The sequence below is a fragment of the Ziziphus jujuba genome, chromosome 3, assembly GCF_031755915.1.
Source record: "Ziziphus jujuba cultivar Dongzao chromosome 3, ASM3175591v1".
NCBI classification, from domain to species: Eukaryota; Viridiplantae; Streptophyta; class Magnoliopsida; order Rosales; family Rhamnaceae; genus Ziziphus; species Ziziphus jujuba.
The window spans coordinates 27,355,112-27,381,825 of NC_083381.1; the positions used below are offsets into that span (position 1 = coordinate 27,355,112).

The following is a 26,714-nucleotide window of genomic DNA, read 5'->3' on the forward strand; positions in this document are numbered from 1 at the left end:
AAAACTTTACATGTAAAAAAATCAATCAATGAAAAATATACATTAAATCTATATCTTCCCACCATGATTTTGATGCCTCAGCAACCAAAAGATGCAAAAACAGTTGCTGAGTTTCTTGATCCACAGCTATTTAACAGATCAAGATTTAACAACTCAAAAAACATTTCTCTCTCTGTTATAGGGAAGTTGTAGCAGCAATACTTGAGAGCATTAATATATATTTTTCCACCATGATATTGATTCCTCAGCAACAAAACAGTTGCCGAGTTTCTTGATCCACAGCTATTTAACAGATCATGATTTAACAACTTAACAAACATCTCTCTCTCAGTTACAGAGAAGTTGTGGCAGCAATACTTGAAAGCAAAAGCTCCACGAAGACTTGATTAGCAAGTCTTAATAATAATAATACATAAAAATGTCAATATCTATCTTTTCATTTCATTGTATATTTAAAGACAAAAGGCTCATACAGTGCATCTGCATGATGTTTGTATCTAAATTCCTACTTTATTAGAAAAAATAAAAAAACAAAAATTAAATTCTAATGATTAAAGAGTTGACGAAAGCAACAGAATCGAATACTCAACAATAACGATTAAGGAAATTCCACGTTTCAAACTCAATAATCCTGATAGATAAAATAGATAAAAGAAACAAAAGTTAAAGACCCAAAAATTTTTGTCATATGACAAGTTTTAAGGAGCTTTAACTTTAAATTAATAAATCACCCACTTGAGGCTATTGCCAAAGCTAGAATATGTGGCAGAATCTACAAACGAAATGTCACAAAAAATAATAGTAGCAAGATTTTGATGCATGCACTTTTTCAGCATCTCAAATAGATACCTAGAAAACTGATGACTAGAAATCCTCGTTCATGTTGAAGACAAAATTCTTGCCATCTTGAAGGCTTGACATTACAGATGCCTTTTGGTAATCTCCCACTCTTCTCTCAAAAAAGTTTGCCTTTCCGCTGCAAAGATTATAAGCATGATAAAAGATCAGGAAGTTAAAAGCAAGAACCAATGTGTTATGAGTCCAATTGCAAATATCAATAACCCAGTTAGAATTTCAATCATCTTTTTTGGTACATAAACAGATTAGTTTCCAGGAAAAATAATAATAATAATAATAATAAAATAGAAAAGTAGTTTAAATGTATTTTTCTGCTCACTGCAAAGAAATAAACTCCATCCAATCAAAAGGATTTTCCACATTGTACTTTCTCTGGTATCCCAAGGCAACCTGCAAGATAAAAGATTAAGCATATTGAAAAGAATAAATGAAAAGAAAAGAAGAAGAAAAGTAGCTAGAAGATACCAAAAGTCGATCAGCAACAAATTTTATGTACTGGCTCATTAGTGTTGCATTCATGCCAATCAATGCACATGGGAGGGCATCACAAACAAACTGGGTCTCTATTTCGACAGCTTCAGAAACAATGCGATCAACTTTTTCCCAATGCAGTTGCTTCTGTAACAAACTGTAAGTATAAAAAAAATAAAATAAAAAAAGGACAAATTAAAGATCCATTTCCATCTCTTAGCAGACCCAAAGCAAAAATAATGAAATTCTCTTATCCAATTCTGAGGAAAACAGCATTAACCCTGATTTCAGCCAAGATAAAGATGTAACTACACCAGTAAGTCACTATCGTCCATTGTTGCCAAGTGTCACATTTATAACCTAACAAGTATGAATCACAAATGTAAAGGATGTAAAGAACCCTGAAAAAGATAAAGAACAAAGATAAAAAGTACCTGTAAACAAGACAAGCAAAATCACAGTGCAGGCCCTCATCTCTAGAAATAAGCTCATTTGAGAATGTTAGACCAGGCATCAAGCCCCTCTTTTTAAGCCAAAATATGGCACAGAAACTGAGAACAATAAATCAAACAATATAATATTAAGTGGAAAAGATAAAAAGCATGATAAACAAGCCTCACAGCATGTAAGCATTAAGCTATAAACTTGACCACATCCAAAAGAAGAAGAAGAAGGAAAAAAAAAAAAAGAAAAAAAAAAAATCTGGTGAACCATTATTTGAAAGAAGAAAACTACCTTCCTGAGAAAAATATCCCTTCAATGCATGCGAAAGCAACAAGTCTCTCTGCAAACAAATTGGAGCTGCACCTCATCAACAACATGAAATTGTTTAGAAAACAGTTCCTTTGCTTCTAACCAAACAGAGCAAATAAAAACTAAGTAATAAGCTTGATTATCATTATCGGAAGGATAAACAAAGTCAAATTAAGTTTAAAGAGTGTAGAAGAGCATTCTAAGTTAAAATTCAATTTAATGGTCATACTTTCAGTTTTAGGTGTAGAGCTTGACCATCATAATTAAATTTATATTGGCATTGGCATACCTATGAATCCAATCCAAAGCCCACTTAGCCTTCCTAGACACACAAGGGATGTTTTCAATTGCATTAAACAATCTATGCTTCTCTTTTGAATCCTTGATATATGTCTCCAAAAGCAAGCTGTACATTTCTGACATATGCAGATCAAACTGATGAGGCGCTCTAGTAAATTATTAACCGAAGGACAAGAATTATCCAGGAAACTCTACCAGAATGAATATTCTCCATTGCAATCTGAAAGCCATAGAATGCCCGAGCCTAAGAGGAGAAAGAAATCTTGAAGTTAGTAAGTCATATAGGAAAAACATGAAATATATAATTGTCTAAAGAAGTTACGATTCTGATGAATTCTCGACCAGCTGAAAAATTGGAGTGAGATGGAAAGAGATGGGAAGATCAGTTGGACATTCTAACTTAAAAGTTTTAAAAAAGAAATGGAATTACAAGATAGATGTAATATGCAGGGTCAACATGCATTATACATATAAATAAAAGAAAACAGTTAAAAAATTATATAGACCTCAGGAATTTGAACATCATTAAGAAATCTAGCAGCCAAATTCTCCAAAACAATTCCATCTGAGGTGGCAAAAAATGCTAGTACATGGCTTATGAAGTGTTTTTCTGAGTCTGATAGGGTTTCCCAGTGCTGGACATCCTGGGAGAGATCAACCTCTTCAGCTGCAACCCCATTAAAACATCATTAGACTTTACTGAACAAAAGAAAGTAATAAGTCAACTTGTGCAGCAAAACTGCCACGGTAAAGCATATGGAATCACTGTGCCTGCACTGCAGGCCATGGCCAGCCATCCCATGCAATTTGTCCTGCAACTCTTAAATATCAACCTTGCCTGGCATATACAGCCTCGTGATTGTAACTTTTGGGATGGCTTATTCTAAAGCATTGTGAACTAAGAAACTGTATTTTACTGCTTGTCCTGTTACCCAAGACAAACTAAAGTTGTCCAGGTGGCTCTCTGTGTCGGTTCAAAACTTTTCAAATTGAGTCCAATTAACATTGTCTTTCACTTCAATAATATCATTAAGGATTTAATTTAGCGAGCGGGAGTAGAGTTTGTAAATATGCTCCTGAACACTGATAGTAACAAAATGACTGATATAGAAGGGTATCAATTGAAACCCAATCCCATTCATTATACCATGGACTTGAAGAACCACTTTTCCCCTCTGGAAGCGGGACAAGAAACGACCTTGTTAGAACACAATGAAACCCCATATAAGCTTTTATGCCAAAGGAACAAAAACAGTGACCAGAAGTAGGACCTAAAGTCATGTTTCAGGACTCAACAACAGAAAAAAGATACCACTTTATGATTTTTTTTTTTTTTTTAATTTCTTGTGAAAAAAGTAACCATAATTCCAAGTAATGAATCAGAAAACCGCAAAACCCAACTGAAATTTTGAATTAAAAAAATACCTAAATTCTTCATTTGAAATTCTCAAGGATAAGAGAGGGGGGGGGGGGGGGGGGGGGGGCGGGGTGGGGCCGGGGGAGAAGGAAAAAAAAAGGAAATTATTAGAATTGCCCAATTGAATTCAAAATCCAAGGAAGATTTGTGTTCCACAACCCAAAAATTAAATGACTTTAATAAAGGGCCAAGAAGAAAATAATATTTGTAAACCAACAAGAACCAAATTCCCAACAACGTTTTCAGCGACCATGAATATGATTTGCCATGGTAATAACAAAGAAAGTCGAAAGAAAAGGAAAAAGAAAAGTACCCACTTCCAAAACCCCACAGAAAAACTAGAAAAGAACAAAATTTAACAAAGAGAGTGACAAAAACAAACGAATTACGAAACACATACAAAAACAGAGACAAAGGTTAAAGAAAAGCCCAAAAAATGAAAAAAATGAAAATGTTTACCAGTCCAAAAGCTGGCTTCAGCCTTCTTGTACATTTCCCAAAGTTGCTTATATCTGATAGGAAACATACAGAACCTCTGGGTTTTCTTCATTAATATTGGTTCTTCTTCTTCTTCTTCTTCCTCTTCCTTATCATCCTCTCTGATATGTCTTCCTTTCTCTACCCCATTTGTTACAGAACTCATTTTCTCTCCTTTCTCAGTGTCTATACGTCTCTTTCTTATTTGTCAAACAAAAAAAGAAAACCCTTCAAAAACCTTACGGCACTAAAAAACACCGACAAGCTTTAAATTGATGATAGCAAATCACAGAAGCCGATTATTTATGATTACAAGGATTTTTCTTTTTTTTTTTTTTTTTTTTTGGATTATTTTTTATTTTTTTTTTGGTTGGCATCCCTGCATGGGTATTGGACTTTTGGATACCGTGAAGGAACTTATAAACGACAGCGTTCAATAGTAAAAGCGGTTTGTGTTGGTTGGATTGGATCTTTAGGCAGTTATTAAAATTGAGAGAGAGAGAGAGAGAGAGAGAGAGAGAGAGGTCCCAATACTGTGGGTACAGCCCAAGAAAAAGAAATGGGTTGCTTTCTAATGGGCTAATATAAGCCTGACCCATTTAAGAATAATAAAAAAAATCGGTTCTAAAATTTTGTTAATTTCTACTTTTGTATATGAAAGGTGGTGCAATCTGTACCGTCCAATTACCTTGACAACTTTCCTGTTGACTTGGTTGATTACGTAGTTGGAGCAAAAGTAACCAAATTCCATAGCAAGTTTTGATTAATTATTCAATAAAAAAGTATAAAAATTACTGTTTTCAATGTGCATAAATTATAAATACACAAACTCAATTTATCTTCATTGAAATAGGATGCTAATGATAGTTTACATCCCAACAATATTTTTTTTTTTAAAAAATGTCCCGTTATGCAAAATATAAAAATAATTAGTTTACTCGTTTGTGTAGTGAATAATAATTAGTTTACTGATTTGTTAATTTCTACTTTTTATATGAAATTAAGGTGGTGCAATATGTACCCTACGATTACCTTGGCAATTTTCCTTTTGACTTGCTTGATAACATAGTTGGAGCAGAAGTAACCAAGTTCCATAGCAAGTTTTGATTAATTATCCAATAAAAGTATAAAAACTCCTGTTTTTCAATATGCATAAATTATACATACATAAACTCAATTTATATTCATTGAAATTCGACCCAACAATATTTGGGGAAAAAAAAAGTCTCATTATGCAAATTATAAAAATAATTTTTTTATTCATTTGTGTAGTGAATACCCACACTTGAACCTAGGACCAAAACCACAAGGCTGAAAGTTGTGGCAAAATAAAATTTTTTTCTTTGAAAAGTGTGGGAAAATAGTTGGTTTACTCATTGTTGATAGCATATTTTAATATGGATCTAAAAGTAACCAAATCCTTCTTCTTCTTCTTCTTAGAGGAAAAGTAACCAAATCAAGAAAATAAAACATGGTAGAAATAATGGTTGATCATCACAAATAATCCTTCCTAAGAAAATAAAATGACAATGATTAAACAAGAGAGTATTATTCAATTCCATATGGTATCACATAAAAGTATATAATATATAATCAATGAAATTCCATATGAAAAATGACAGCAAAAGTAACCGGATTTGCCATCAAATTCGGTATAAAAATTATAATTAAGTGGAGATGAAGAACAAGAGTATTATTTAATTCTATATTTAGTGTCACATAGAAAGTATAGAACCAATAAAATCTTTTTTTTTTTCTTTTCTGGTTTTGGTAAATTATTAAGGTTGATTCTGTGACGTGAGTAGTGACGCTTAAAAAAGACTTGGGGTCTGTTTGGCCATGTTTTCTGTTTTCTGTTTTTGAAACATTGTTTTCAAAAATGAAAATAGAAAACTGTTTTCTCTTGTTTTATGAAAACAAAGAGCGTTTGGCCATTGATTTTTGAAAACAGTTTTCAATACCAAAAAATAGAAAATATGTTTAGTTACATGTTTTTAAACAGTTTTTTGTTTTTATTTTTATTTATTTATTTTTTTTTGGGTTACATACAAAGTTTTTATTTATTTTTCTTTCATACAAAGAACCTTATATATAATATATGTAGCTATAATATATTTATATATATTTACATAATATTAATTCATTTCCATATTAATGAATTATATACATATATAATATAAAATATATATTGAAATCTAATATAACTTTTTTTTTCCATTGAATTTTTTTGTCCATTATTATATAATAAAACGTAGTTGATAGTATATAATAAAATAATATAAAAGTTATATTATATATGTAGTCGAGCAACGAAGGTGAGAGACAAGAGAGGCTAAGGTGAGAGAACAGGTGGAAACATCTTTTTGATGTTTTCCCAATTTTATTTTTTTTTAACTTGTTTTCAGAACTTGTTTTTAGAAACAAATGGCCAAACAGGTATAAAATTGTTTTGGAAATAAATTTCTGTTTTCAAGAACAGAAAACTGTTCTGAAAACAGCTGGCCAAACATATCCTTGGGTTCCATAAACTTTCTTGTATCATTATAAATCCTTTGTTTTCCTCTTGTTTTTCTGTGTTTCTTTCTAAGCAGCTTTTCAAGTCTTAGTTTTTCAAGCTTGGGGATATGTCAAGCTCTCAGTGCTTTTCAAACCCACCAAGCCTGAGCTCAACATGTGGAGCCGGACATGTTGAACAAGTTGGAGGCCTTAATACATATGTGACTGGCCCTCTCGATTCCAATTCCAACCGTGCAATCCTTCTCATCTCTGATGTCTTTGGTACGAACCCCTCAAAATTTTCTTCATGTTTTTTTTAGGAAGTTTCTTCCACTGATTAGTGGAAAGGCAGTGGTTTTATCTTGGGCCTTTTTTAATTTTTAATTTTTTAAAATTTTTTACTTGTGCTGAGATTCAATTTTATGATCATAAACAGCATTTTAATTGGGTTTTGGGCTTTTATACCATGTGCAGGGTATGAAGCTCCCAATTTAAGGTATGTTTGGTTAATTCTTAATGAGGTTTCAAGCTTTGATTTATACAATTAAGCTGATTGTCGGTTGCATTGGTTTTACTAATAATAGATATTCATATCTGGAATATCTACCCAGTAGTCCAGAACATATAAAAGCAATTGATTTTCACACTACATTTTGGGGATTTCTTTATAAATTTTTACGCAACTTTTTGAAAATTACTTGTTTGAGTTCAGTATTTGGTTGTGTCTGTTTCCTGTATTGATTGATAACACGTAATTGAAGTACTTTCCAAGTGACGATTATGAGTCTTGGAGAAAGCTGCTTCCTGGGTTCCCTCTCTATTTTGCAAGTCATATCAATTTGTTTGTCAGGCATTAGAGGTGAGAAATCAGAATGCACCACTTGACCTTTAAGAAATTAAATTAGAATTCACACTTCGTAACACTTAATTCTTATTGGAAAACAAAAAGAAAGCAATGTTCTTGAAAGACACTTATTATTGTCTTAAATAAAAAATGCAACCTCTCTTCTTTCTTCGGAATCCTATTGTGATGATAAACTCCAGCACTCGATGCGTTTCAATTTGTGGATACATTAATATAGAACTTAGTTGGTGTATACAGATTTTACCTCTATTGTTAGCGGACATGAAAATGTTCATCCTGTCCATGTTCTAAACCTTTACATCTTTTCCCTCTAAAGGCAACTCGCAGATAAAGTTGCAGCAGCGGGATTTTTGGTTGTGGTTCCTGATTTTCTCTATGGTGACCCTTTTGATCTGGACAACCCTAACATTGATCGAGAATCATGGCTAAAAGCTCATACCACGGTTAGTTACTTTGCATTATTATACAATTCTTAGAAGTGGTATATAAGGCTGTTTAGGTTCTGCTTAGGTTCAAATTGATATATACCAGTACATGCTTATGCATATATCTTTGGTAGCTGAAACTGAGTGTGTTTCCCTTGTAGGATAAAGGATATGAAGATGCTAAAGTAGTGATTGCAGTTCTAAAGAGCAAAGGTGTTTCAGCCATAGGAGCTGCAGGTTTTTGCTGGGGAGGTAAGCCACCTGGTTTCATCTGTTATCTTCATGAGAAACTTGATGGCTAAGTTTTTCATTTATAGAAAACTTGAATGTTTAGATGAAAATTTTGACCTGCTCACATTGTTCTTCAGGGGTGGTTGTGACAAAATTAGCAAATTCTACTTACATCCAGGCTGCAGTTGTCTTGCATCCTGGTCCGCTGACAGATGAAGATATAAATGGTAAGTTTAACAGTTTTTAGTCCCAAGAAAACATTCTGTTTTGCAGTTGTCACTGATGGTTTATTAATGGTGTTACAGAGGTGAAGGTTCCCATTGCTATTTTGGGAGCTGAGATTGATAAATATACAACCCCAGAACAAGTGAAGCATTTTGGTGAGATTTTATCTGCCAAATCTGAGGTAAATTCTTAAGAAAAATTTATTCATTTCTATTCCGACAGTTTACTGAATCCAAGGAGAAATGATCACTGTTCTGAGATTTGAGCAACTAAAATGACTTTTCTAGAGAGTTTTTTTTTCTCGAAATAATTGTTCACTTTACCTCTTTAACAACATTATAATGGTAACTTTCTGCTAAACCTGACTGTTAGCAATTTACAATTCTCAGTTTGATAGTTTTGTGAAGATATTCCCTGGTGTGGCTCATGGATGGACAGTAAGATACAGTGTTGAAGATGAATCAGCTGTGAAGAGTGCTGAAGAGGCTCATTTGGACATGTTAAATTGGTTTACCAAATATGTAAACTAAAGCACTCTCTATTTGTTACATAAAATCATAGCTCAAATGGTATTTGAAGGTGTGGAAGAATGACTCTGTAATCTATATAATAGGCCCTTGCTTTGTATAATTTGCTTTAGCTCAAATGGTATTTGAAGTTGTGGAAAAATGTCTCTGTAGTCTATGTTAGGCCCTTGAATATGTATAGTTTGCTTTGAAAGCAGAGTTTTTGTATACCATCTATGTAATAATTATTGGCCACTTGACATTTGAGCCATCATCATTATTTGAAAATTTTCTATAGTAATCGGCAATACGCCACCATATTCTATTAAAGCATGTTCCAATTTTAGTTTTGCTTCTAGAGTTTTGTATTCACACATACACCTCCAATTCAAAAGTTGATATTTGACTCTCTAATTTCAAAAGTCCTTAAAAACTTGGTGTGATTACTTTTGACTTTTTTTTTTATATTAATTTATTGTTTTCAAAATACCGAGTTCTTCATCACAAAAAGGTAAAATTTTAAAAATTTAACAAACTTAATATTAGAAACAATTTATATTTTGCAAAATTCTTTTAGCTTAAATTCATAAACAGAAATTTGTTAGCAACAATAATAAATGTCGTAGGGCTAAGACTATTAGTCACAGAAACATCGTGTCACTGTGTTAACCAAAAACCTTGTGGCTAAAACCTATATGTGCAACAGTATATTGTAGCAAAAGGTATTTTAGCTACGAGTTTTATTTTGTTGGTTTGAAAACTAATGAACGCATAATATCTAAATCAACCAATTACTGTAACTAAAATGTGAATTAGCCATAAATTTATCCCGCAGCCATAAATTTACTACCAATGTTGTAAAAATAACGAACTTTTAAACAGTAAATTTGGAGTTGACCAATCCACTTATGATGAGGACAAAATGATGAGGCAATGCCAGTGGTGAATCTTCTATAATAAACTTTTGCAGCAATGTTTTACCAAACTTCGAGGAACTCAAACATGGTAGATCCAAGAAAGATTGCTAAGCTGTCCTTTTCACTTTTCAGCAAGCATTATTGCAAATCTTATCAGCCTCCATAGTTTTCCAAAAAAGAAAAAAAGAAAAAAGAAATTCAATTAAAGGATTTGTCCAAAACAGACAACTTTTTAGAACTGATCAAATAAATAAATAAATAAAGGTTGTCTGACCAAATATTAATAAAAATGAATAGATATACATAGTCCTAAAGCTAAAATGAGAAAGTGGGTATTAATGGTAACCACCATTAAATTATTAATCCACTACACGGTGATCTTCTGGATTTGTTTCCATCCATTTTACATTGTTATTTTCTTTTTCTAAAGTAATAAATGTGGTGTTGACGTTCTGGATAACGCAAATTATGCAAAAGGCACGTATTATTGGTAATTTTTTATTATTATTTTGCAAAAGCAGACTAATTTGACCCATCTCTTTCCAATTTCTATGCCTTAGAATGTGCCTTTTGCCCATTTATAGATATAGTCTCCAAGCCTTAGCTCTGAAAACCATTGGAAGTGCCAAACAGACAGTGATAGACTTGTGGGTTTTGCGTTTGGTAGAGAATCAAAGGGGTAAGAAAATGTTAGGGGCAGAGTGCCTCACAAATCCTCCAGTTTTCAATGCAAGCGCTGGAATTGGCCATGTTGTGAACCTTGGTGGCATTAATACCTATGTCACTGGCTCTCCTTTCTCTTTGCTTGCCATCATTCTTATATCTGATGTTTACGGTAGTATTTTATCAATCCTGAGGGTCATTTTCTCTGTTTTTGGCTTCTATCATATATATTTTTATATGTATATATGTTTTTGATTTGGTTGATATTGTTTCTTATGTTGTATAGATTATTGGGTTGTTTGAATTTGACACAGTAATCAGTTTTGGTCAACAGCCTGTGGTTTTGCTTGAAGTGTATACAAGATCTGGCGAAAAAAAAATATTTATTTATCTATTTTTACAAGTTTGATGTGAAAAGGCAAATAGTTTTTTTTTTTTTTTTAAAGGTTTAAAGGAATGTAATTGGTTGATAATTAATCTAAAACTTCAATGGTCTCTATTTCTTCTCTGGTGAATTGGAATTTGTTTACTGCTTTGTGATTTGAAGTTTGTTGGGGATGTTTAAAATTCCTTTTAGGCATATATAGTTTTTGCCTTCTCCTTCTTCTTCTTCTTTTTGACCGCTTTGTGATTTCAATCATGCTTTGTTATTTCATCACCACTACGACTTTCTAACTTTAATCTTACATGTTGGATTTTTGCTGCAGGATATGGAGCACCTAACTTGAGGTATAGCTGATTCATAAATACTACTTGTTACAGATATCCTTTTATGAATTAGAATATGGATTCCAAAAGAATAATTTAGTGAAGGATATATAATAGTTTACTTGTTTGGAGAATAATTTTCTGTATAGGCGTAATGCACTTTGGAATAATTTTGCCAACTGCTTACTGTTATATTGTATAGGAAGATAGCAGACAAGTCTGCAGCTGCTGGGTTTTATGTGGCGGTTCCTGACTTCTTACATGGTGAACCCTTTGTGCGCAATAATCCTAACAGGACTATGCAAGCTTGGTTAAAAGATCATGATCCGGTCGGTTTCTAATACTCTTTAGCCATGTTTTGAGGGTTTTACTTAACAATTTTTAAGCTTTTCCTCTATGTGTAAATGACAATTGAATTTGTAGTAAACAAGAAAAAATGAACTTTGTTTAGAGCTTTATTGGGGAATTTGACGGAGCTGGTTAAAATGTTTAGCTTCTGAATCTTTTTAGTTGTTTGAACAGGTTAAGGCATCTGTTGAAGCAAAATCATTTATTGAAGCACTGAAAAAGAAGGGTGTTTCCAAAGTAGGGGCTGCAGGCTTCTGTTGGGGCGGTGAGTTTATTCGCATAGTTCTTTGTTTTCATATAGCTTCATTCCTAAAACTACGAGTTTGTTTCCTATCACAATTCTCTGTAGTTTGACAGAGTATTTTTACAAACAGAAGCTAAACTAGTAATCTCATTAGTCTAACCTCTATATTAGTTTGTTGCTCGAGCTGATTTTATATGTATTAACATGTTTTCAGGGAAGGTTGCAGTTGAACTTTCTAAGACTGATTATATCCAAGCTTCTGTGCTACTGCATCCTTCATATACCACTGTGGATGATATCAAGGGTATGACTAACATTTTCTCTTCATTATTCAAAAACTACATTCACAGATCATTTTATTTTATCCATTTCTGTGGCATAACATTGAAGATTATGTATTTTTCTTCACTGTTCAAGTCCCTAAGCTGATTTCCCTAGTCTTTTTTAATAGTTTATCATATGCTTCAAAGCTGACTATTCGAAATTTTGAATTTCCCCTAAGTTTGCTTGTAGACTGAAGCTTCTTATAACCATCCCCTATGAAATTTTTCCTACTTCGGATCATTACCATCATTCATTTTTCTTTCTCAACTTTTAACTAACTTCTGTTTGTTAATGTTGTGAAATGGTTCAGCTGTTAAGGTTCCAATCTCGATACTTGGAGCTGAGGTTGATGGACAGGCTCCACCAAAAGTCTTGAAACAATATGAAGAGGTTTTAGCAACAAAGCCTGATCATGTATGAATATCTTCCATTAAAACAGTTCTCAATATGATTCTCTTTCTGTTTTTTTTTTTTTTTTTGCCTCTGCCTGATGTTCATTGTATATTTATGTTCCATGATGTCTGGTTTTTCAGGTTGATTATTTCGTGAAGGTTTTCCAAAATGTTTCACATGGCTGGACCGTGAGATATAATGATAGTGATCCAGTGGCTGTGAAGAGAGCAAATGAGGCTCATAAATACATGTTGAAGTGGTTTGTTAAGCATCTTAAGTGAGAAGAATTTACAGAGAAAGTACTTCAAAGTTACCTAAAGATTACAACAGTGTGAAACTTTAAAATTCCATTTTATTTTATTTTTTTGTTTTTCAATAACAAAATTATTCCAAATTGAATACACCTACAGCTATTTCATTTTTTTTACTTTTTTTTTTTTTTGGGTGGTTGGCGAAGGAGCATCCTTTCTATATGTTTAGAAAAGAGTAAAAGATAGGAATAAAAATAAAAGCAAAAAAGAAAATAAAAGGGTACCTTTTTTAAACTCATTATTTGATTATTTGATAGATTGTTTTGACATATTAACTTCTTCTTTTTTTTTTTAATTCTTTGGATGGACATATTAACCAACTTAAAACTTATAACATATTATCTATACAGTATTGCTATAGGTACTAAAATGTTTATTAAATTTATTTATAAAATAATATGTGTTATTCAATAATATTATAAGTATTAAAATATTCAATAAAAGTCAAACCTACAATAAATAAATAAAATGATTTTACAATGAATTTGAATCTCGCATCCCTAACATCACCAAAATAAATAAATAAATAAATATCATTTTAAAATAATAACACCCGTGTCAAGAAGTCATCTTAGAATAATGCAAAATCGCAAAGTTTGTAGAATAGACCTGGTTTATAGTAGTGTGATTATTGAAGCCGGAATATCTTTTTCAAAAAAGAAAACGTATATGTATATATATTAAATTAATTTAGAGCATTTGTCCTTTTCAGACATAATTTTAAAACTGGTCAGAATAAAAAGATAGAAAAAGTTATCATACACACATATATATATATATATATATATATATGAAAATTCTATGGTGAGAATGGTCTGCATAAGGATTGCAGTATTAGTGACGATTTTTCATAATATTAACGACGGTTTTTTAGAAAATCATCATAATACTATGAAAAACTGTCACCAATACTGTCGCATGAGAACCATCCGCACCATAGACGGACTATATATATATATGTATATATTTTTGCTTAAAGTTATCATACACATTTTTATTAATTGAATCAACACTACAGTTAATGCAATGAATATATATTACATTGTCAGTCTATCATAATTAAAGTGTCTTTTTCAGTTTCTAAAGCCATCAATGAGGAGGTGACATCATGGGTAAGACTAATTCGTATGAAGACTTCTCTGTTCAGGTGTTCCGATTTGCTATTTATATATCTCTGTTAAGTGCTGAAGAGACAGCAAAAGAGAAACAGTTGATTGTGGTTCAGTGTTTGGTAAAATTAAAGGGCAAGAGAATGTTGGGTCCAAACTGCCTCACAAATCCTCCAGTCTCCAATGCAAGCGCTGGAATAGGCCATGTTGCGAACTTTGGTGGCCTCAATACCTATGTCACCGGCTCTCCTTTCGCCTTGCTTTCCATCATTCTTATATCTGACGTCTTTGGTAATTCTTTTCATTTTCCCTTCTTCCTGTTTTTCGCTTCTATAATATATATATATATATATATATGTGAAAATTCTAGTATCCAAGATCGTGAACTAAAGTCAAAGTCCATAAAGAGCCTATAAGAGCTAAAAAGATGTCAGGTTTTGTCTTATCAGCACTTGTAGGCTGTTTCTGGACTTGTATATTTGGTGGGAACTGTTTCTTAAGCTGTGTAGATTATTGGGTTGTCTGAATTTGACATGGTAACCAGTTTTTCAATATTGGTTATCTTCCTGCTTTTTACTGGGAATCTTGCTTTGTTATTTCATCACCACCACACAACCTTCTAACTATAGTCTTTACATGTTGGATTTTTGCTGCAGGATTTGAAGCACCTAATTTGAGGTATGGCTTATTGATGTGTGTGTGTGTGTGTGTGTGTGTGTGTGTGTGTGTGTGTGCATGTACACGCTGTTATAGGTTTGTACATTCTGCCAAACAAATATGAAATGAATATCTTCTATGGATTTAGAATAGGGATTGCAGAAAAGATAATTAATTTAGTGAAGGATATGTTTAAGTTCAATTCTTTTCTTTTGAGCGTAATTTTGTGTTTACATGATTTGGCATAAGATAGTTACTTTGTTTCCAAAATTACCAAATACTATTTTGGAAACTAATATGCCAATTCTGCTTTCTGTTGTACAGGACGTTAGCAGACAAGTCTGCAGCTGCTGGATTTTTCGTGGCGGTTCCTGACTTCTTCCATGGAGATCCCTATGTGAGTGATAATCCTTATAATAGGACAATTGATGATTGGCTTAAAGATCACGATCCGGTGAGTTTCTACTAGTCTTTTAAACAGGTCTTGAAGTTTATCCTCAACAATTTTAAGCTCGATCTTCCTCCTTGTGTAAATGATACTCAGAATTTGTTGTAAAAGATAAGAAAATCAACCTGAAAATGAACCTTTTTTTAAGAGCTTTTATTGGGAATTTTGCTTTGTTTTAACAGATTAAGGGATCTGCTCAAGCAAAAGCATTTATTGATGCATTGAAAGAGAAAGGTGTTTCCAAAATAGGGGCTGCTGGCTTCTGTTGGGGCGGTGAGTTTGTTCACATATTTCTCCGTTTCATTCGGTTTCTTTTTCTAAATTTATTAGTTTGTTTCTTAGTTCTTATCACAATTTTCCTGTAGTTTGACAAAGTATTTTCACAAACAAAAGATAAATTAGTAATCTCAATAATCTAATCCATATAATGGTTTGCTGCTTCAGCTGATTTCATATATATTCACCTGTTTTTAGGGAAGGTTGCGGTTGAACTTTCAAAGACTGACTATATACAAGCTTCTGTGCTACTACATCCTGCGTTTACCACTGTGGATGATTTCAAGGGTATGATTAATATTTTCTCTTCATTATTCAGAAACTACATTCACATATCATATTGTTAAATCCATTTTTGTGGCACAATACTGAATACTATGTAGTTTTCTTCACTATTCAAGCACCTAACCTGATTTCTTTAGTCTCGTTAAATAGTATATCATAGGCTTCATAGCTGGCTTTTCGAAATTTTTAGATTTCCCTATGTTTGCTTCTAGTTTGAAGTTTCTTGTAAACCAATACTTAAAGAAAGTTTTCCTAGTTGGGATCATTACCATCGTCAAATTTTCTGTGTGAACTATTAACTAAGTTCTGTTTGTTAATGTTTTCTCAAAATGGTTTTCAGATGTTAAGGTTCCAATTTCAATACTTGGAGCCGAGTTTGATGAACTGACGCCACCAAAAGCCGTGAAACAATATGAAGAGGTTTTAGCTACAAAATCTGATCATGTATGAATATCTTCCACTAAAAAAGTTCTCAATATTATTCTCTTTCTGTCTTTCCTTTTCCTCTGCCTGATGTTCATTATAGATTTATGTTTCATAATGTCTGTATTTTTATGCAGGTTGATTATTTCGTTAAGGTGTTCCGAAATGTTTCTCATGGCTGGACCACGAGATATAATAATAGTGATCCAGTGGCTGTGGAGAAAGCAAATGAGGCTCATGAGTACATGTTGAAGTGGTTTGTTCAGCATCTTAAGTGAGAAGATTTTACAGTGAAAGTACTTCAAAGTTACCTAAAGATTTCAGCAGTGTGAAACTATACAATTCCATTTTGTTTTTTGTTTTTTGTTTTTGTACGTTTTGAATAAAACTTGGATTTTTGTGTACCATAATATATATGTATTCAATTTTATAAAGGATGTTCGAACTTGGTAAAATTATGGTGTTTCTGTCTTACTTCGATGACAAAATTATTTGAAATTGAATAGCTAAGGAGCATCCTTTCCATATGTTACAAAAAAGTAAAAGAAATGTGGTGGGTAAAGAAGATAAGAAAGAAAGAAAAGTACCTTCTTAAACTCATTATTTGAAGGATTGTTTGCACATATGAACAAATTTGAAACTTTTTACATATTATCCAAATGGCAAACTTACCAACTTTCAACTTATGATGTTAAAATGATTTGGAATCCCCCATCATCCGCTACTTCGCCATAACTTAAATAAAAAAAAATTATTATTTTAAAATGAGACAACTGTTGTCACTCTGAGAAATCATTTTACATTATACAAAAATCACAAACTTTGTAGAGTAGACCTGGTGTATGGTAGTGTGATTATATTTATCGTAGCCTACATAGCTTTCCCAAAAAAAGAAACAATATATATATATATATATGTACAAATTAAATTAATTCAAAACATGTGTTTTTTCAGACAACATTTTAGAACTGATCCAAAGAAATAGATAAAATGGTTGCCATTCACACTTTAATTAGTTACATCAACACCAAAAATTAATAAAATGAATAAATATCACATGGTCACAAGGAAAAATCAAGAAGTGGGTTTTAACGGTGCGTTACCTTTGGGATTTGTTTCCATTTTTCTTTTGATTGGTCCAAAAGTTTGCTTCCAATTATATTTTCCATGTTTCCTTTTCAGTTTCTAAAGTCATAAATGTGGATGTGATATTATGGATAATACATAACATAATTCTCTGTTCAGGGGATTCAATTTGCCTATTTATATAGCTCTGAAAGAAATCTGAAGTGCCCAAGAAAAGAGAGAGAGAGACGGAGAGAAAGACAAAGATAAGAGTAAGAGAAACTGGTTGTGGTATAGTGTTTGGTAGAACAAGAGAATGTTAGGCCCAAAGTGCATCACAAATCCTGCAGTCTTCAATGGAAGCGGTGGAATAGGCCATGTTGTGAACATTGGTGGCCTCAATACCTATGTTACTGGCTCTTCTTTCTCCTTGCTTTCCATTATTCTTATATCTGACATCTTTGGGAATTCTTTTCATTTTCCCTTCTTCATCTTTTTGCCTTACATTATATATATATATATATATATATATATGAAAATTCTCTTATCCATGATCGTAAATTAAGATTAAAGTCCAGGAAGAGCCCACAAGTGGTAATAAGATGTTAAGTTTTGTGTTATTGGCGCTTGTAGGCTGTTCCTGGACTTGTATGTTTCATATCTGGTAGGTGTTGTTTCTCAAGTTGTGTAGATTATTGGATTTTTAGAATTTGTCGGAGTAGCCAGTTTTTCAATGGCAGTTTTCTTCGTGCATTTTACGGCACGAATCTTACTCTTTTTTTTTTTTTTTCTCATCAACATTACACAACCTTCTAACTTTAGTCTTTACATTTTGGATTTTTGCTGCAGGATATGAAGCACCTAACTTGAGGTATGGCTTATTCATATGTGTGTGTTTTATGCATGCATGCACATAGCCTGCCAAAAAAACTGAATATCTTTCATGAATTTGGAATATGGATTACAAAAAAGAATAATTTAGTGAAGGATATTATCTAAATTCAATTTTTCTTTGGAGAGTAATTTTGTGTCTACATGATTTGGCATAATGTACTTTGTTTCCAAAATCACCATATACTCTTTTGGAAACTTATATGCCAATTCTGCTTTTTGTTGTACAGGACGATAGCAGACAAGTCTGCGGATGCTGGATTTTTCGTGGCAGTTCCTGACTTCTTCCATGGAGATCCCTTTGTGAGTGGTAATCCTAATAGGACAATTGAAGATTGGATTAAAGACCACGATCCGGTGAGTTTCTACTCGTGTTTTTAAACCCGTCTTGAGGTTCTTTTTCTTAACAATTTTAATCTTGATCTTCCTCTATGTGTAAATGATGCTCAGAATTTGATGTAAAAGATAAGAAAATCAACAAATGAATCTTTTTTTAGAGCTTCTATTGGGGAATTTACTTTGTTTCAACAGGTTAAGGCATCTGTTGAAGCAAAATCATTTATAGAAGCTTTGAGAAAAAAAGGTGTTTCTTCTGTAGGGGCTGCAGGCTTCTGTTGGGGAGGTGAGTTTATTCACATATTTCTTTGTTTCGTGTAGTTTTCATTTCCAAAGCAGATACTTTGTTTCTGATCACAATTTTTATTTAGTTTGACAAAGTTGTTTTACGAACAGAAACTAAATTAGTACTCTCTTTAGTCTAATCAATATAAAAATGTGTTGCTCAAGCTGATTTTATAAATATATAAACCTCTTTTCTGGGAAGGTTGCGGTTGAACTTTCGAAGACTGACTATATCCAAGCTTCTGTGTTACTACTTCCTTCAAGAGTCACTGTGGATGATATCAAGGGTATGATTCATTTTTTCCTCTTCAATTTTCAGAAACTACATTTACAGATTATTTATTACCATCCATTTTTGTGGCATAATATATGTTCTTTTCTTCACTATATTTCAGTTTTATGCAATTTCAATTTTCAAGTTCAGTTTCAATATCGAGAACCTATGGTCTCTTTTAATTGTTTATAATGGGCTTCTGAGCTGGATATTTGAAATTTTCCAAAGTTTGCTTATAGACTGACGTTTTTGTAAACCATCACTTATGAAAGCTTTCCTAATTAGGATCATTACCCTCATCAATTTTTCAGTGCAAACTATTAACTAAGTTCTGTTTGGTAATGTTTTTCAAAATGGTTTTTCAGAGGTTAAGGTTCCAATTTCGATACTTGGAGCCGAGCTTGATGGGCAGACTTTGTTAGAGTTGGGCCTAGGCCCACAAGTGTGAATGATTTAGGTTTTCGGTTGTTGAGTTTTGTTATAATAATTTTTATTTATTTATTTAAATCAAATAATATTTTTGATAATAGTGGGAGAGAGTTTTACGGGAGTACAACTCCTTGGAGAGAGTTTGAAGGTTACACAAACTGCAACGTTCTTTCCAATTTTAATTTTTGGAAGGAAATACAGGAAAAAAAAAATAGTGGTAAAGTGAAGATACACAGAGAGTTCGAAGAGGAAAGCTTCAAAGGTGCTGAATCTAAAAGCTTTTGCAGCCGTTGTATCCTAGGAGACGTTCGCTACAAAACTCCTGCACCGGTGGGCGTAAAACGTCTTAAGGACACTGTGGTATCATACAGGCCTCGGTCAACCTTTCTAGAAAGTAGATCAATTTTAAAGACCTACAGGTTCTAAAATGCTTTATTTATTTTGTATTAAATTGTCTACATGTATTTACATATACTCATCTATGATATTTTCCCAACAATCTTAAGACGTTTTATTAATTTTTATATATGTAAATATAATGTGGAAATTTAAGTTGTTTATTATGTTATTGTTTACTGTATATATATTGCATTTTTATGCTTATATATATATTGATTAAATATTTCCATGTGTGTTTCACCGTTGAAACAAGAGAAGAAAAAAAAAAAATTATTAAACCCGTGGGTATAAAAATTTATGGGTAATTATTAATTTTTTGTTGTTGATCAAAAATCTTTCCAAAATTGAATTGCCCATAAATTTTTAAACATTTTGGTGTATTTTTGGTAATTTTTTAGCCATTGGGAGAGTGGAAAAGAGAAGGAAAATTGTTGCTGGGTCGTATGACCCGTTTACCAGAGAAACCGGGTCAAAATGACCCGGTTGAAGGTGAAGAAGAAAAGAAATAGGGTTTGGGCTGTATCTAAAAGGCTGGGCCGGTTTTTCTAATGTTATTGGGTCAGGCCCAGTTCTAAGCCCAGACCAGGTTAGAACAGGCTACTGTTCAACCCAGGATCCAGGCCCGATTGAGATCAAGACCCAAGAGAACCGGTCCAATGGCAAATGGGCTTACCACGTATCTCCAAAACAATGAGCCACGTGTCGCCCAATGGGTGGAACACGTGTCGACCTGACACAGATAACATGTGTCTCCTTCTCGGACGGCCACGTTTCATGCTCTGGACAGTTCACGTGTCGACCTGCTACAGGTGCCACATGTCTGTCTCTAGTAGCGACACGTGTCGTAAATAGTGCCAATAGGATCACCACGTGGCATATCCACGTCATCAATGTGATGACATGGCATGGTGCCATGTCAGCATGGTTATGACGTGGCGGTGACACGTCATCAGGATGATCACGTGGCGAGCACCACGTCAGCGGTCTGATGACATGGAATGGTGCCGCGTGTGCCGAGCGATGACGTGGTATGGTGCCACGTCAGCACTGTGATTATGTGGTGGGTGCCACGTCAGCGGCATGATGACATGGCAGGTGTGCCACGTCAGCCCTGTGGCCATGCCACGTCAGCATGGTGACACGTGGCATGAACAGTTGGTGAATAGTGACTATGCATAGTGTTTTTTGGGTGTATACAGTAATTTTTTATGGTGTATTCAGAAACCCTAAAAATCACTTTTTGTGTGTTTTTCTTATGGAAATTGCATATAATTAGTTTGTTAATATAGAAAATAACAACTAATTGATTTCTGTTTTGTGCTGTTACAGAAATGGCAAGTGGAGACAGCAGGACTGTGCCCACTCAGACTTCTGGAATTCAGATGCTTCCTTCTGCTAGTCATGCAGAGAAACCTGAGAAGTTTAATGGAGCAAACTTCAAAAGATGGCAGCAGAAGATGCTATTTTATTTGACCACCTTGGGACTTGCGCGGTACTTGACTGAAGATGCACCACCCAGTAATGAAGAGAGTGATAAGGAGACTCTCATGGCAGTGGATGCGTGGAATAATTCTGATTACTTATGTCGGAATTATGTCCTGAATGGCCTGTCTGATGCCCTGTATGGTGTATACTGTGGCACGAAATCAGCAAATGAGCTGTGGGAAACACTGGACCGAAAGTACAAGACCGAGAATGCGGGTTCAGGAAAGTTTATTACTGGCCGATTCTTGGATTACATGATGGTGGATGCAAAGCCAATAATGAATCAAGTACATGAGTTGCAAGTCCTGATTCAGGAAATGCTTGCTGAAGGGATGATAATGAATGAAGCATTGCAAGTGGCCTGCATGATTGAGAAGCTACCTCCGAGTTGGAGTGACTTTAGGAATTATCTGAAGCACAAGAGAAATGAGATGGATATGGAGGCTCTTATTAGCAAGCTTCGCATAGAAGATAACAACAGGAAATCTGATAAGAGAACTTCGAAGGCCATGTTGAAGGCTAATGTTGTGGAGCATGGTCAGGGCTCCAAAAATAAGAAGTAAATTGGAAAAGCTTCTAAGCTAGGGCCAAAAGGAGGAATCTCCAAGAAGGCCAAATTTCAAGGCAGGTGCTTCAACTGTGACAAGATGGGTCACAGAGCTACTGAATGTAGGCTGCCAAAAAGAAAGAGGAACCAGGCACAAGTGATGGAGGACATCACTAAAGAGGTTGACGATATTGACCTAAGTGCTGTGATATCTGAGGTGAACTTGGTGGGATCTAATCCTAGACAGTGGTGGATAGATACTGGTGTGACCCGCCACGTGTGTTCGGATAGGAGTATGTTCACTTCCTTCGAACCAAAGAAGAATGGGGAGAAGCTATTTATGGGTAACTCCACTACCTCAGAAATCCAAGGTGAGGGCAAAGTAATCCTGAAGATGACCTCGAGGAAAGAGCTGACTCTGAATAATGTATTGTATGTTCCAGACATTCGCAAGAATCTGGTATCTGGATCGCTGTTGAGCAAACATGGTTTTCACTTAGTGTTTGAGTCAGACAAGGTTATTTTGTCTAAATTTGGGATGTTTGTGGGAAAGGGCTATGCAGTCAATGGTTTATTTAAGCTGAATGTAATGACTGTAAAGCCTAAAGAAATGAATAAAGCTAGTAGTTCTTCTGTTTACTTGCTTGAGTCTTCCATTTTATGGCATGGTAGATTAGGATATGTTAATTTTAATTCTCTGCGGAGATTAATTAACTTAAATCATATTCCCACATTTGAAATTGATTCCAATCATAAGTGTGAAACTTGTGTGGAAGCAAAATTAACGAGGTCATCATATCAAACAATTAATAGAAATAATGAACCTTTGGATTTAATACATAGTGATATATGTGATTTAAAATTCGCACCGACTAGAGGTGGTAATAAGTATTTTATCACCTTTATTGATGATAGCACGAAATACTGCTATGTATACTTGCTTAAAAGCAAGGATGAGGCTATAGAGAAATTTATTCTCTATAAAACGGAAGTTGAGAATCAACTCAACAAGAAAGTTAAAGTGATCAGAAGTGATCGTGGTGGAGAGTATGTAACTCCTTTCGGAGAGTATGGTGCTCAACATGGCATAATACATGAAGTTACTCCACCATATTCGCCACAATCAAATGGTGTGGCTGAACGGAAAAATAGAACTTTGAAAGAAATGATGAATGCAATGTTGATAAGTTCTGGAGTACCTCAAAACTTGTGGGGGGAAGCCATTTTGTCGGCAAATGACCTTTTAAATAAGGTGCCCCGAAAAGATAAGGTAAAGACACCTTATGAGGTATGGAAGGGAAGACAACCCTCCTACAAATATTTACGAGTGTGGGGGTGTCTAGCTAAAGTAGTAGTACCTACACCTAAGAAGGTGAAGATAGGTCCCAAAACTGTTGATTGCATCTTCATAGGATATGCACAGAATAGTAATGCATATCGGTTTCTCATGTATAGGTCAGAAATTTCTGATATACACAAGAACACAATAATGGAATCGAGAAATGCATCATTTTTCGAACACATTTTTCCATATAAAGTGGAAGAAGGACCGAGTACGTCTAAATGAACTTATGATACTATTTATGATGATAATCATGATAGTGATCAAGAACAAGAAACTGAAGTTGAGCTTAGACGTAGCAAGAGAGTAAGAACTGAAAATTCCTACGGTCTGGATTTTCTTACTTATATGCTAGAAAGTGAACCTCAAAACTTCCAAGAGGCCATAAATTCTCCTGAAGGGAATTTATGGAAAGAAGCGGTTAAAAGTGAAATTGATTCCATCCTGTAGAATCACACTTAGGAGTTGGTAGATCTTCCTCCAGGTTGTAAACCTTTGGGTTACAAATGGATTTTTAAAAGAAAGATGAAAGCAGATGGAACAATAGATAAATACAAGGCAAGGCTTGTAATTAAGGGATACAAGCAAAAAGAAGGCCTTGATTATTTTGACACTTATTCTCCAATAACGAGGATAAATTCCATAAGGATGGTACTGGCAATCGCAGCATTGCGGGATCTTGCAGTACATCAAATGGATGTGAAAACAGCCTTTCTGAATGGAGATCTAGAGGAAGAGATCTACATGGAGCAACCTGAGGGTTTTACTGCTTCAGGACAAGAAAGGAAAGTTTGTAGATTGGTAAAGTCCTTATATGGACTTAAACAAGCTCCAAAGCAATGGCATCAAAAATTTGATAATGCCATGCTAAAAGATGGGTTCAAAATAAATGAATGTGACAACTGTATCTATGTAAAAGATACAGAGAATGGATATGTTATTCTATGTTTGTATGTAGATGACATACTCATAGTAGGTAGTGACGACAATATGGTCCGAACTACAAAAGCCATGTTAAATTCTAAATTTGACATGAAAGATATGGAGCTTGCAGATGTGATTTTAGGTATGAAAATCACGAGAACTTCGAATGGAATCATTCTTAGTCAAACTCATTATGTAGATAAAATACTGGCTAAGTTTAGTAATGATGATACTAGTATAGCTAGAACACCCATAGATATGAGTTTACGCTTATCCAAAAATAAAGGAGAAGGTGTATCTCAAGTAGAATATGCTAGGGTGATTCGAAGTCTGATGTACTTGATGAGTTGTACCAGACCAGACTTAGCCTACGAAATAAGTAGACTAAGTAGATACACGAGTAATCCAAATGAAGATCATTGGAAAGGGATCGTTAGAGTATTAAGATATCTACGATATACTCGTGAATACGGACTGCACTATACAAGATATCCTGCTGTATTAGAAGGATACAGTGATGCAAATTGGATATCAAATATAAAGGATTCAAAATCCACTAGTGGCTATGTATTCACATTAGCAGGTGCAGCTGTGACATGGAAGTCCTCGAAACAAACTGTGATAGCTCGATCCACTATGGAATCCGAGTTTATTGCTCTAGATAAATGTGGTGAAGAGGCAGAATGGCTACGCCAATTTTTAGAGGACATTCCGAGGTGGCCTAAACCTGTGCCAGCAATAAGTTTACATTGTGATAGTCAATCTGCGATTGGCAGGGCACAGAATATTATGTATAATTGAAAGTCTAGACACATTCGTCGTAGACACATTTCCATTAGACAATTAATCTCAACTGGAGTTATCTCAATAGACTATGTAAAGTCAAAAGATAACATTGCGGATCCGCTAACCAAAGGGTTAAATAGAGAACTAGTTGAGAAGTCATCGAGGGGAATGGGATTGAAGCCCGTGAATAAAGTCAATACGATGGAAACCCAACCTAGTTGACTGGAGATCCCAAGATCTAGGTTTAATGGGACAACTCAATTGTAAAGACTAGTATGGATCACTGTGGGGGGTTAATCCTCTACCCATTCCTATGATGAAACAGTGATAAAAAGAGGTTAAGCATAAAAGTATGCTTTTAATGATTCCTATAAGTGTGTGTTTAGTAATCTATGCATAGGTATGCTAATTATATAAGAAATAGGAATCACCTATGTGAGAGAGAAGAGTGGCCGCTTCAAAGGAGAATTGTTTAGGGCACAATTCTTTAGAAACTCTCGCAGAACCAGGGAGGTATTCAGGGCAAAAAATGAACACAATAGTGAGAACTGAAGTGTATCAGGAAAGAATCATGTGTGGGCTATGTTGTCATTTACACAAAAGACGAAATGGTTTAAAGATATCGCTTCTACCATAAGTCAGTAAAGAAAATGTAGTCTCTCAAGGGAAGGTTCAAAGAGTAACATCTACCTATCCTATGCAGGTTCCGACTGTAGAGCTTTACAACTAGAGTCATGTTTGTATTTTTTAAATCAAATCATTCATGTGGGAGATTGTTAGAGTTAGGCTTAGGCCCACAAGTGTGAATCATTTAGGTTTTCGGTTGTTGAGTTTTGTTATAATAATTTTTATTTATTTATTTAAAGCAAATAATATTTTTGATAATAGTGGGAGAGAGTATTACGGGAGTACAACTCCTTGGGGAGAGTTTGAAGGTTACACGAACTGCAACGTTCTTTTCAATTTTAATTTTTGGAAGGAAATACAGGAAAAAAAAAATAGTGGTAAAGTGAAGATACACAGAGAGTTCGAAGAGGAAAGCTTCAGAGGTGCTGAATCTGAAAGCTTTTGCAGCCGTTGTATCCTGGGAGACGTTCACTACAAAACTCCTGCACCGGTGGGCGTAAAACGTCTTAAGGACACTGTAGTATCACACAGGCCTCGGTCAACCTTTCTAGAAAGTAGATCAATTTTAAAGACCTACAGGTTCTAAAATGTTTTATTTATTTTTATTTATTTTGTATTAAATTGTCCACATGTATTTACGTATATTCATCTATGATATTTTCCCAACAGACTTCACCAAAAGTTTTGAAACAATTTGAAGAGGTTTTAGCTGCAAAGTCTGATAATGTATGAATATCATTCATGAAGTTACAGTTCTCATATATGATTCTCTTCCTGTTTTTTTTTTCTCTGTTGATGTTCATAACATATTTTATGTTTCATGATGTCTGGTTTTTTTTATGCAGGTGGATTATTTCATCAAGGTTTTTCAAAACGTTTCGCATGGGTGGACTGTGAGATAAAATGTAAGTGATCCAGTGGCTGTGAAGAAAGCAAATGAGGCTCAAAAGGACATGCTGAAATGGTTTGTTAAGCATCTTAAGTGAAAACATTTTTCAGAGAAAGTACTTCAATGTTACATACAGATCGTAAAGAGTGTGAAACTTTCCAATTCCTTGTTTTCTTTTTAACGTTTTGAATAATATTTGGATTTAGTGTATACCATTATAAATACATGTATTCAGTCTATAAAGGGTGTTAAAACTAGGCGAAATTATTTGGTGTTTCTTACTGCAATAAGAAAATTAGAGTTGA

General features: G+C 34.0%; 5 protein-coding genes across 8 annotated transcripts; 4 read left to right on the top strand and 1 right to left on the bottom strand.

Annotated features, from left to right (window-relative positions):
- Positions 1-574: 574 nt before the first annotated feature.
- LOC107423228 (ribonucleoside-diphosphate reductase small chain A) lies at positions 575-4,638 on the bottom strand. Of its 2 annotated transcripts, none has more exons than XM_016032755.4 (9): positions 4,259-4,638; positions 2,889-3,049; positions 2,578-2,626; positions 2,372-2,488; positions 2,065-2,113; positions 1,764-1,880; positions 1,324-1,486; positions 1,178-1,248; positions 575-976 (listed from the first exon to the last, which is right to left on the bottom strand). In XM_016032755.4, exons 1-9 carry the CDS (start codon positions 4,440-4,442, stop codon positions 865-867), a joined length of 1,023 nt encoding a protein of 340 aa, XP_015888241.2. In that variant the 5' UTR covers positions 4,443-4,638; the 3' UTR covers positions 575-864. The 2 variants fall into 2 exon arrangements, with proteins under 2 accessions (XP_015888241.2, XP_015888240.2); XM_016032754.4 differs by having other exon boundaries at positions 2,065-2,130; positions 2,372-2,498; positions 4,259-4,634.
- Positions 4,639-6,773: 2,135 nt separating this feature from the next.
- LOC107423230 (endo-1,3;1,4-beta-D-glucanase-like) lies at positions 6,774-9,354 on the top strand. The gene is made up of 7 exons (XM_016032757.4): positions 6,774-7,054; positions 7,247-7,268; positions 7,954-8,080; positions 8,224-8,314; positions 8,431-8,520; positions 8,599-8,699; positions 8,908-9,354. The coding sequence occupies exons 1-7, from the start codon at positions 6,901-6,903 to the stop codon at positions 9,046-9,048; spliced, it is 726 nt and encodes a 241-aa protein (XP_015888243.1). The 5' UTR covers positions 6,774-6,900; the 3' UTR covers positions 9,049-9,354.
- Positions 9,355-10,487: 1,133 nt separating this feature from the next.
- Positions 10,488-13,048, top strand: LOC107423238 (endo-1,3;1,4-beta-D-glucanase-like). 2 transcript variants are annotated; one of them, XM_016032767.2, is made up of 7 exons: positions 10,488-10,776; positions 11,312-11,333; positions 11,515-11,641; positions 11,835-11,925; positions 12,119-12,208; positions 12,539-12,642; positions 12,762-13,048. In XM_016032767.2, the coding sequence occupies exons 1-7, from the start codon at positions 10,503-10,505 to the stop codon at positions 12,900-12,902; spliced, it is 849 nt and encodes a 282-aa protein (XP_015888253.2). In that variant the 5' UTR covers positions 10,488-10,502; the 3' UTR covers positions 12,903-13,048. The 2 variants fall into 2 exon arrangements, with proteins under 2 accessions (XP_015888253.2, XP_024931722.1); XM_025075954.3 differs by having other exon boundaries at positions 10,488-10,620.
- A 766-nt stretch (positions 13,049-13,814) lies between these two features.
- LOC107423240 (endo-1,3;1,4-beta-D-glucanase-like) lies at positions 13,815-16,577 on the top strand. Of its 2 annotated transcripts, none has more exons than XM_060815950.1 (7): positions 13,815-14,332; positions 14,698-14,719; positions 15,023-15,095; positions 15,329-15,419; positions 15,621-15,710; positions 16,048-16,151; positions 16,268-16,577. In XM_060815950.1, exons 1-7 carry the CDS (start codon positions 14,041-14,043, stop codon positions 16,406-16,408), a joined length of 813 nt encoding a protein of 270 aa, XP_060671933.1. In that variant the 5' UTR covers positions 13,815-14,040; the 3' UTR covers positions 16,409-16,577. The 2 variants fall into 2 exon arrangements, with proteins under 2 accessions (XP_060671933.1, XP_015888255.2); XM_016032769.4 differs by having other exon boundaries at positions 13,832-14,332; positions 15,023-15,152.
- Positions 16,578-17,479: 902 nt separating this feature from the next.
- LOC107423216 (endo-1,3;1,4-beta-D-glucanase-like) lies at positions 17,480-26,609 on the top strand. The gene is made up of 9 exons (XM_060815444.1): positions 17,480-17,658; positions 18,044-18,066; positions 18,317-18,443; positions 18,618-18,706; positions 18,903-18,994; positions 19,347-19,389; positions 20,730-20,733; positions 26,190-26,246; positions 26,366-26,609. Exons 1-9 carry the CDS (start codon positions 17,512-17,514, stop codon positions 26,420-26,422), a joined length of 639 nt encoding a protein of 212 aa, XP_060671427.1. The 5' UTR covers positions 17,480-17,511; the 3' UTR covers positions 26,423-26,609.
- Positions 26,610-26,714: the final 105 nt, after the last annotated feature.

Coding starts and splice junctions, on each gene's coding strand:
- LOC107423228 (XM_016032754.4), bottom strand. CDS start 4,442: ATGAGTTCTGTAACAAATGGGGTAGAGAAAGGAAGACATATCAGAGAG. Junction 3,050..4,258: donor TGAAGCCAGCTTTTGGACTG/GTAAACATTTTC, acceptor ATGGGGTTGCAG/CTGAAGAGGTTGATCTCTCC. Junction 977..1,177: donor ATGGAGTTTATTTCTTTGCA/GTGAGCAGAAAA, acceptor TAATCTTTGCAG/CGGAAAGGCAAACTTTTTTG.
- LOC107423230 (XM_016032757.4), top strand. CDS start 6,901: ATGTCAAGCTCTCAGTGCTTTTCAAACCCACCAAGCCTGAGCTCAACA. Junction 7,269..7,953: donor TATGAAGCTCCCAATTTAAG/GTATGTTTGGTT, acceptor TTCCCTCTAAAG/GCAACTCGCAGATAAAGTTG. Junction 8,315..8,430: donor TGCAGGTTTTTGCTGGGGAG/GTAAGCCACCTG, acceptor ATTGTTCTTCAG/GGGTGGTTGTGACAAAATTA.
- LOC107423238 (XM_016032767.2), top strand. CDS start 10,503: ATGTGCCTTTTGCCCATTTATAGATATAGTCTCCAAGCCTTAGCTCTG. Junction 10,777..11,311: donor TCTTATATCTGATGTTTACG/GTAGTATTTTAT, acceptor TTTTTGCTGCAG/GATATGGAGCACCTAACTTG. Junction 12,643..12,761: donor TAGCAACAAAGCCTGATCAT/GTATGAATATCT, acceptor CTGGTTTTTCAG/GTTGATTATTTCGTGAAGGT.
- LOC107423240 (XM_016032769.4), top strand. CDS start 14,041: ATGGGTAAGACTAATTCGTATGAAGACTTCTCTGTTCAGGTGTTCCGA. Junction 15,420..15,620: donor TGCTGGCTTCTGTTGGGGCG/GTGAGTTTGTTC, acceptor ACCTGTTTTTAG/GGAAGGTTGCGGTTGAACTT. Junction 15,711..16,047: donor CACTGTGGATGATTTCAAGG/GTATGATTAATA, acceptor AATGGTTTTCAG/ATGTTAAGGTTCCAATTTCA.
- LOC107423216 (XM_060815444.1), top strand. CDS start 17,512: ATGTTAGGCCCAAAGTGCATCACAAATCCTGCAGTCTTCAATGGAAGC. Junction 17,659..18,043: donor TTCTTATATCTGACATCTTT/GGGAATTCTTTT, acceptor ATTTTTGCTGCA/GGATATGAAGCACCTAACTT. Junction 18,995..19,346: donor CACTGTGGATGATATCAAGG/GTATGATTCATT, acceptor ATGGTTTTTCAG/AGGTTAAGGTTCCAATTTCG.